Source organism: Abramis brama (genome assembly GCF_963993115.1).
Source record: "Abramis brama genome assembly, chromosome: 23".
In the NCBI taxonomy this organism is placed as follows: domain Eukaryota; kingdom Metazoa; phylum Chordata; class Actinopteri; order Cypriniformes; family Leuciscidae; genus Abramis; species Abramis brama.
Genome location: NC_139985.1, coordinates 1,105,708 through 1,115,991, shown reverse-complemented (window position 1 = coordinate 1,115,991; position 10,284 = coordinate 1,105,708). Strand labels below are relative to the sequence as shown.

The following is a 10,284-nucleotide window of genomic DNA, read 5'->3' as shown; positions in this document are numbered from 1 at the left end:
GGGAGTGTGTACAGTGATGATGTCATCTCTGTGGGCGTGGCCTTCACCTCAACACTGACACTCCCCCTGCTGGACACACACTGTCACTGCGGTCCTGATCAAACTCTTCCTCTGCATGAGGATATTGAAGATTTATTATGATATTTTCATAATTAAGAGTTTTTAATACTCAGATTATCATTATTGTAAGACATTATATATATATTATGGCTGTGAAATGATTAATCGCATCCAAAATAAAAGTTTGTGTTTACATAATATATGTGTGTACTGTGTATAAATATTATATAAATATTTTATATCTACCAATCAATCAATAATTATACACAGTACACACACATATATTATGGAAACACAGACTTTTATTTTGGATGCAATTAATCGCGATTAATCGTTTCACAGCCCGTTAAAAAAATAAATTTTATATGTATTTTATATAAATTAATTATTAATATAATAATATTATATAATGTAATAAATAATAATAAATGAAAATTTTAAAATGCATATATTATCAGCCTTAAGTACAGCAAATACAACAAGGTACAGTTACTTTTATTTTAGTATCATTAATATACTAATATTTTATTTTTAGTTAATGTTTATTGTATTTCAAGTATTAAAAATATATTTTATGGTTTTAGTTTAAGTTTTAGTTTACAATAACAACCCGGATACCTCATAATTTTAAGAATTTTGACTTGCAAATGTGCTTAATTGTCATAACATTGTTTTGTTTTTTTGGGAGAAATATGAGCTGGTCCTGCTCAGGTTTCCTGAGGCTCTCGCTCTGTTCTCAGTGAAATGTTATGAATTTGCTCAGTCGGTGTTTTGTATTCAGTGGCATTACATGTTGAATATGTATTTTGCTGCAGATGTGTGTAAAGTTGTTCATCTTCTGTTCCTCAGTGCCTTTACTCTCACGGATCTTGCCCTCCGACGCCTGCAAGATCTACAAACAGGGAATCAACATCCGGTGCGTTTCATCTCCGGTCCGGCTCTGCTCTGAATCTGCAGCTCGTTACAGGAGTCATTCACTTCAGAATTAAAATTTACTCATTTATTCACTCGCCCCCTCGTCATCCAAGATGTTCATGTCTTTCTTTCTTCAGTGGGAAAGAAATGCAGGTTTTTGAGGAAAACACTCCAGGATGTTTCTCCATATAGTGTCTTCAATGGGGTCCAACGGGTCGAAGGTCCAGATGTGAGTTTCAGTGCAGCTTCAAAGTCTCGACACGATCCAGCCGAGGAATAAGAGTCTCATCTAGACAAACCAGCGGACATTTATAACAAATAAACATTTATATACTTTTTAACCACTAATGCTGGTCTTGCACTCGCTGTGATGAAAGGTCACGCGTGTTCCGGGTCAGAAATGTAGAGTAGAGCAAAAAACTCTCTTCTCATTTTCTCCTCCAACTTCAAAATTGTCTGACATCGTTTATTTATTTATTTATTTTATAAATGGCGTTTGTCTTAGTTTTTGCACGTCTGCTTTGTCTGTTCTTACGCCTACATCACGCTTGACCTTTCAACCTGATTACGTAATGTGTGTCGCATCACAGCGAGTGCAAGACCAGCATTAGTGGTTAAAAGTATATAAATGTTTATTTGTTATAAATGTCGGCTGGTTTGTCTAGACAAGACTCTTATTCCTCGGCTGGATCGTGTCGAGACTTTGAAGCTGCACTGAAACTCACATCTGGACCTTCGACCCGTTGGACCCCATTGAAGACACTATATGGAGAAACACCCTGGAATGTTTTCCTCAAAAACCTTCATTTCTTTCCCACTGAAGAAAGAAAGACATGAACATCTTGGATGACGAGGAGGAGAGGGAATTAATTCTGAAGTGAACGACTCCTGTAACGAGGGTGTATTTGGTGATCGTTAGTTTGACAGGAAACACTCACTAGTTTCTGTCACGTTTACTCCGGGAAAGACCAGGGAATTATAGTGAAGTAGCTTTGGAGAGTAATGAGTGTTGTGTTGTGTAATGATCAGAAATGTGAGTCTGTGTGTGTTTGTGCTGTAGTTTGGACACTACACTGATCGATTTCACGGATATGAAGTGTCAGCGAGGAGACCTGAGCTTCATCTTCTGTGGAGACGCCGCTCCCTCCGAGTCCTTCGTGGTTCTAGACAACGAGCAGAAGGTGTACCAGCGGATTCATCACGAGGTTCGTTCTTCATCACGACTGCGCTGTGTGATGTGCAGGGGCGTAGAATTTAGTAGGGACGTTAGGGACGTGTCCCTACCAATATCCAGTGACACTGATATGTCCCTAGCAATAATTTCGATCAAAACCTAAAATATATTTATATATAACCACTGTTGTCCGGTTGTGTCTTGTGGTTTTAATGTATTAGGCTTATTTTATTTAATCAGGAAACATCTTATTTAGATTAAAATCTCTTACAAGAGCGTTCTGAGAAAAATGCGCAATTCACGGTACACAAACGGTTATATATCTGAGTCCCGCCTGCTTAACACACATCGCTAAACTGATTGGCTTTGTTTTTTCTAACTTGTGAGAGGCTCTGGTTGTGAAGCGGCAATGCTCCTCCGAAGGAAAACTAGATGCGGTAAGCTAGGGAGAAATCAACAGTTCTGTGCACAAAAATGCGGGACAAATCAGTTTTTACTACTGTATTACAATCGCGGGATAAGTGGCGAACAATCGTTAGTTTGACCAATCGCCAGAGAGAGAGAGAGAGAGAGAGATTGTGTATGCTTAAGTGTGTGTGTGTAACACTACATTATAGGGACAAAATGTCACCACAAAGATGGCAATATCCGAAATACTTGTCCTTGTGGGGATTTATTTATTTATTTTTGGAAAACAGCTGAAAATGTAAAAATGCTGAAAGTTTTCTGTGATAGGCAGGGTTAGTGTAGGGGGATATAATATACCGTTTGTACAGTATAAAATCATTATGTCTGTAAAAAGTCCCCATAAAACATAAAACACAACATTGCTGGGTCTGTAACTGAAAACACGGCTCAGAACAATGGCACAAGTGACACTTAACAGTATTGCTGTGTGTCATGTCCAACAGGACAAACTGGACATTATTGATGTGAAACAAATATGCCAACAGTTCATTTCTGTAAGTTCACTTTTTAAATGAAAATTATGTCATCATTCACTCTCCCTCAAGTTGTTTCAAACCTGTATGCATTTCTTTCTTCTTCTGAACACAAAAGAAGATATTTTGAAGAATGTCGGTAACCAGTATTGAGGGTTTTTTAGTCAATGGGATCCATCAACTGTCTGGTTACCGACATTCTTCAAAATATCTTCTTTTGTGTTCAGAAGAAGAAAGAAATGCATACAGCTTTAAAACAACTTGAGGGAGAGTAAATGATGACATAATTTTCATTTTTGGGTGAACTATCCCTTTAATGACAGATGCAGCTCAGCTTCAGGGGATGTCCCCGTCCCCACCAATTTCAAAATCAAACCTACGCCCTTGGTGATGTGTGTGACGTGTGTGATGTGTGTAACGTGTAGGGGTGTAACGATACCCTCATGTCACAATTCAATACGTGTAAATAAGGGATAATGTTCATCCAGCCGGTTGTTCTCTCAGAGTAAACCCGACAGTGTGAAGAGGATCAGGTCTTACATCAGCCTGAAGAGGTTTATTCTGAGAGAACACACACACACACACACACTCTCACACACACTCACACACTCACTCACTCTCACACACACACACACACACCTGAAGGGGTTTATTCTGAGATAACACACACTTACACACACACACCTGAAGGGGTTTATTCTGAGATAACACACACACACACACACACACACACACTCTCTCACACACACACACACACACACACTCTCTCACACACACACACACACACCTGAAGGGGTTTATTCTGAGATAACACACACACTCTCACACACACACACCTGAAGGGGTTTATTCTGAGATAACACACACTCACACACACTCTCACACACACACACCTGAAGGGGTTTATTCTGAGATAACACACACTTACACACACACACCTGAAGGGGGTTTATTCTGAGATAACACACACACTCTCTCACACACACACACACACACACACACCTGAAAGGGGGTTTATTCTGAGATAACACACACACACACACACACACTCTTTCACACACACACACACACACACACACCTGAAGGGGTTTATTCTGAGATAACACACACACTCTCACACACACACACCTGAAGGGGTTTATTCTGAGATAACACACACTTACACACACACACCTGAAGGGGGTTTATTCTGAGATAACACACACTCACACACACTCTCTCACACACTCTCACACACACACACCTGAAGGGGTTTATTCTGAGATAACACACACTTACACACACACACCTGAAGGGGGTTTATTCTGAGATAACACACACTCACACACACACACACACACACACCTGAAAGGGGGTTTATTCTGAGATAACTCACTCACTCTCACACACACACACACACACACCTACACCTGAAGGGGTTTATTCTGAGATAACACACACTTAAACACACACACACACACGCACCTGAAGGGGTTTATTCTGAGATAACACACACAACACACACTCTCATTCTCACTCACTCACTCACTCTCACACACACTCACACACACACACACACACACACACACCTACACCTGAAGGGGTTTATTGTGAGATAACACACACTAAAACACACACACACACGCACCTGAAGGGGTTTATTCTGAGATAACACACACAAAACACACTCTCATTCTCACTCACTCACTCACTCTCACACACACACACACACACACACACACCTGAAGGGGATTTATTCTGAGATAACACACACACACACACACACACACACACTCTCACACACACACACCTGAAGGGGTTTATTCTGAGATAACACACACTTACACACACACACCTGAAGGGGGTTTATTCTGAGATAACACACACTCACACACACTCTCTCACACACACACACACACACACACACACACACACACCTGAAGGGGATTTATTCTGAGATAACACACACACACACACACACACACACACCTGAAGGGGTTTATTCTGAGATAACACACACACACACACACACTCTCACACACACACACACACACACACACCTGAAGGGGTTTATTCTGAGATAACACACACTTACACACACTCTCTCACACACACACACACACACACACACAGTGTGCTCAGATTTAGCACAAATACTCGATTTGTAAGTCATCATTATTATTTAAATACAGTGTATTACGCAGAATCTGCTCATATCTGGCTCACTTGAACACACTCTTCAATACACAACAAATAACGGCGTGCTTGTTCATTTGCATTGAAGCAACAGAAGATTAAAAAGCATTTGGTGAACAGAAAAGACATTGTTATTTTCCAACATCCTACATTTATTTGATGTTCTTTGTCCTGTGTTGATCTGACCAACTAAAACACACTTTTGGTGAAAAGGATGAGGATGAAAGAGGAAGAGAGGAGATGCTGGATGACAGGATTTTGTTTGAATAAGAAATTAATGTATGAAATCCACATATATATATATATATATATATGGTTAATTTCTTTTCTATTTTTGGCCAGTAGAAGTTCTGAACGGCTGGTAACTTAAAACTTTAGTAGCCAAATTGGCCGGTGAGTGAAAATGTTCATTTGAAGCCCTGGTTACACCCTAGTAACGTGTGTGTGATGTTTCAGGAGTCTGAGATGGAGACGGAGGAGGAAGTGGACATCCTCATGAGCAGCGACATTTACTCCGCAACGCTTTCCACCAAATCCATCACTTTCTCCCGCGCGCAGACCGGCTGGCTCTTCAGAGAGGACAAAACGGTCAGTGTGAGCAATATCCAAGTATGATATATATATATATATGATGTGTGATCAGTGTGATGTAGTTAAAGCCGGCATGAAGAGGAAGTTGCACTCGTCTTTTCTTCGCTATTGTGACGTACAAACGTTTGGGATCTGTGAGATTATTAATGTTTTTAAAAGAGTCTCTTCTGCTCACCAAGGCTGTGTTTATGTGATCAAAAATAAAGTAATATTGTGAAATATTATTCCAGTGTAAATCATCTGTTCTCTATGTGAATATATAGTAGTGTAATTTATTCCTGTGATCAAAGCTGAATTTTCAGCATCATTACTCCAGTCTTCAGTGTCACATGATCCTTCAGAAATCACTCTAATATGATGATCTGATGCTCAAGAAACATTTATGATTATTATCAGTGTTGAAAAAAATGTTTTCTCAGGATTCTTTGATGAATAGAAAGTCCAAAAGATCAGCATTTATCTGAAATAGAATCTTTTATAACATTATAAATGTCTTTACTGTCACTTTTGATCAATTTAATGCGTTCTTGATGAATAAAACTATTAATTTCTTATATTTCTTTCCCAAAAAAAGAAAGAAAAAAATTCTTACTGACCCCAAACTTTTGAACGGTAGTGTTTAACGTTATAAAAGATTCTATTTCAGATAAATGCTGTTCTTTTGGACTTTCTATTCATCAAAGAATCATGAGAAAACATTTTTTTCAACACTGATAATAATCATAAATGTTTCTTGAGCATCAAATCATCATATTAGAGTGATTTCTGAAGGATCATGTGTGTGATCTATCGGCAGTGTATATCCGAGTGAAACGCTTCTGGAACAAGAACAAATGTGGGCGGGGCTTGATTGTGTCTGTGGGGAATTGATTGGATGAATGGATGGTTGTGGTTTCCTATTGGTGGATCTCATGTGAGTGACGGGTTGCCCCGCCCATCCCTGTTCTCTCTGCCTTCTGAAAGCACCTTGTTCCCGCAGGAGCGAGTCGGGAACTTCCTGGCTGATTTCTACATGGTCAACGGTCTGGTTCTGGAGTCCAGGAAGAGACGCGAGCACTTGAGCGAGGAGGACATCCTGAGGAACAAGGCCATCATGGAGAGCTTCAGCAAAGGAGGGAATCTCATCGAGCAGAACTTCGAGGTGACCTCTCCCTCTCTCTCTCTCTCTCTCTCTCTCTCTCTCTCTCTCTCTCTCTCTCTCTCTCTCTCTCTCTCTCTCTCTCTCTCTCTCTCTCTCTCTCTCTCTCTCTCTCTCTCTCTCTCTCTCTCTCTCTCTCTCTCTCTGTTCCTCATATTCTCCATTGTTGCGGCTCCTCTCTTCCCAGTCTGTCAGTAACGCTCTGTTTACTTCCTGTCTCTATGAAGCCCCTCCTTCTGAAAAGCACACTGTGCTCTGATTGGTCGGCTGGAGCAGTGTGTTGTGATTGGTCGAGCGCTTCGAGTGTGTTTGGGAAATGTCCCGCCCCTTTCCATAACCGCCAGTGTAACACACTACTAACTAACTCAACCAGGCCCCGCCCCTTTATTCTGCGCATTAATTATTATAATGAGGAAAATTGTGACGTGTTCCCGGAAGAAACTCAAGACTACAATGGAGGCGTTTCAGGAGTTCAGAAACACTGACACTGATATAGAGGAGAACTCTTTTTCATGCTCAAACAGCAACATTAAAGAAAGTTAAAACTGTAAAAAGCATAATAGGCCCTCTTTAATAATGTCTTCTCTCTCTGTGTCCTGATAGCCGACGAGGCGTCAGTCGCTGACCGCTCCGTCTCCGAACACGATCTCCTGGGAGGAATACATCACCGCTGAGACGGGAAAGTACGTCAGATATGAGCGTTTTCACAATACGCATCATTTCAGAGCAGCTTTACAGAGAGTGCACGAGTCCACATTACGATCTCCGCTGTTGTGTCCGCAGGGCTCCTCATCTGGGCCGAGAGCTCGTGTGTAAAGAGAGCAAGAAGAACTTCAAGGCGACGGTGGCCATGAGTCAAGACTTCCCTCTGGGCATCGAGTCGTAAGTGTCCCGCGCTCCTTCCCGTCGACGTCCGCATGTTCACTGATGATCACGTCTCATGTGACTTGTTTTACAGGCTGTTAAATGTTCTGGAGGTCATCGCACCCTTCAAGCACTTTAATAAACTCAGAGAATTTGTTCAGATGAAACTCCCACCTGGATTTCCTGTCAAATTAGGTAAACAGACACATTTATCATATTCTTTTATTACATTATAAATGTCTTTACTCACACTTTTGATCAATTTAATGTATCCTTGATGAAGTAAAGTATTAATTTCTTTCCCAAAAAAAAAAAAAGTACTGACCCCAAACTTTTGAACGAACGGTAGTGTTTAATGTTTAGGTAATAAATTACATATTAAAATATGTTCAAATAGAAAACAGTTGTTATAAATTGTAATAGTTTTTCACAGTATTATAGTTTTTTTTGTATTTTTGATCAAATAAATGGTGAGCATAAGAGACTTTTTAAAAACATTAAAAATCATCCCGATCCCAAACTTTTGAATGGCAGTGTAACGTCAGCTTCATTTATACAGCGCTTTATATTATAAATATATAAGTAAATATATATTATTATATTAAATATCGATTGTTTCAAAGCAGCTTTATATATATATATATATATATATATATATATATATATATATATATATATATATATATATATATATATATATATATATATATATTAGTGCTTTCAATCGATAAAAAAATTAACTAGATTAATCACACATTTTTTCTGGGATTAATCGCGATTTAAGCGCAATTAAAAATAAAAGTTTTTATGTTTTTTATATATTTTACAATGTAATAATTTCACTGTTAATCTCCAAATTAATGTAAAGACAGTATATTTTAAATTACGATTAATCGATTTGACTTGCTCTAATTCCAACACACTGCGTTATGTTACGACGATGATGATGATGATGATGTGATTCCCACCCGCAGACATCCCGGTTTTCCCCACCATCACAGCCACCGTGACCTTTCAGGAGTTCCGTTACGACGAGTTCGACCAGTCCATTTTCACGATTCCCAGCGAATACAAAGAGGATCCCAGCCGCTTCCCAGACCTCTGAGCTGTCCCAACTTACCCCGTCGACCCCGTCTCCACCTCCTCCCATCTCCCGAGACGTTTGCGGATGGAGACCAGCGAGTTTCATGTAGAAAACACTTGTAAACACGGACACAAAGGGATCGTGCTGAAGGAAAACGGGTTCCTCGTTCGCAGCTGCACTACATGATAAAACTGAGTTTCACAAGGAAGAAGCGCAGATGTGTGGAGCTCAGGACATACGATACGCTAGAAACACTTCACATCACTGTAACTGGCAGGAAATATGGCATTATAAATTATTACATAAGCCGCGTTTTCATATATATATATCTTTGTACAACTGTTACAAACTTGTATACTTCACTTAAAGGAAACGTGTATATTTAGGAAAGAAGCGTGTGTGTGTACATGATTTGAATTGTTTGTCACCGAATACAATGTATATGTAATTTCTACAGTGTAAATACCAGCTTGTGTTTCTGTTGCATTATGGGAAATGGGCTTGTCACTTTCTCCTTCACTTTGCTTTCTCACATCCTAATAACTAGTGTTCCTGAACCGGGAGGAACGTACAGAGCCGGATGTAAATGTAGCAGGAACTTTCAGCCGCTGCATCCCGTCGGTTTGGTTTCACTTTTTCACCTTGATAGATGGATGTAAATAATTTAAATTTAAAAATGTTTTCCAATGTAGTATAATTGACATGTATAACTGACGAGTATGTTTATTGAGATATTACTGTGACGGCAACGACATCTTACTGGAGTGTTTTATATGTGTTTGCTGTGTGCCGAGGGAAAAGGAACTCCTATAATGTTTGCACCAGCAAAATCCCATTGGAAAAAAAATATTTTTATGTTTCTTGTGTTTAGTTTTTTTTTCCTCTTCAGAATGGAAACAAGCTGCAAGTTACACTTCCATGACCCACTACTGGCTAGTGTGGAAAACTCTTGTGTTTTGCTGTATTCCTTTTTTATTTTTAATACCAGCTTCTTTCCCTGTGTTTGTTTTCATTGTTTTTAGATTTGCTTTATGTCTTCAGTACTCAGATTTTCTCCCAGATGCATTGAACTCCTTGATGTACAGCAGGAACCTTGTATGAACCTGCTGGACTTTTACATGACAAATTGTAATTAATAAAATGTCCACGTATCAATCTCTTGTGAGGACTTGTTTTGGTCAAACTGTTTTATTAGCAAGATGATATTCAAACTCGTGAGGGGTGGCAAGGGTGGTGTTTTCTGTGTATGTTAAAGATGTAAACATCTAACCCAGGTGAAAAAAAGGTAACGTTACAGAGTCTTATAGTAATTATATAGTAATATTAGTTATTGTATATCTAA

General features: G+C 39.3%; 1 protein-coding gene across 1 annotated transcript in view; it reads left to right on the top strand.

Annotated features, from left to right (window-relative positions):
- The window catches only part of ankrd13c (ankyrin repeat domain 13C), a 24,110-nt gene extending 14,013 nt beyond the window's left edge, over positions 1-10,097 (top strand). Inside the window, exons 6-13 of the mRNA XM_084101767.1 lie at positions 910-976; positions 2,036-2,180; positions 5,722-5,853; positions 6,836-6,997; positions 7,598-7,677; positions 7,778-7,876; positions 7,953-8,053; positions 8,833-10,097. Of these exons, the coding sequence (XP_083957893.1) occupies positions 910-976; positions 2,036-2,180; positions 5,722-5,853; positions 6,836-6,997; positions 7,598-7,677; positions 7,778-7,876; positions 7,953-8,053; positions 8,833-8,963 (917 nt within the window). The 3' untranslated portion in view covers positions 8,964-10,097. The remainder of the gene's footprint in view (positions 1-909; positions 977-2,035; positions 2,181-5,721; positions 5,854-6,835; positions 6,998-7,597; positions 7,678-7,777; positions 7,877-7,952; positions 8,054-8,832) is intronic.
- The last annotated feature ends 187 nt before the right edge of the window (positions 10,098-10,284 follow it).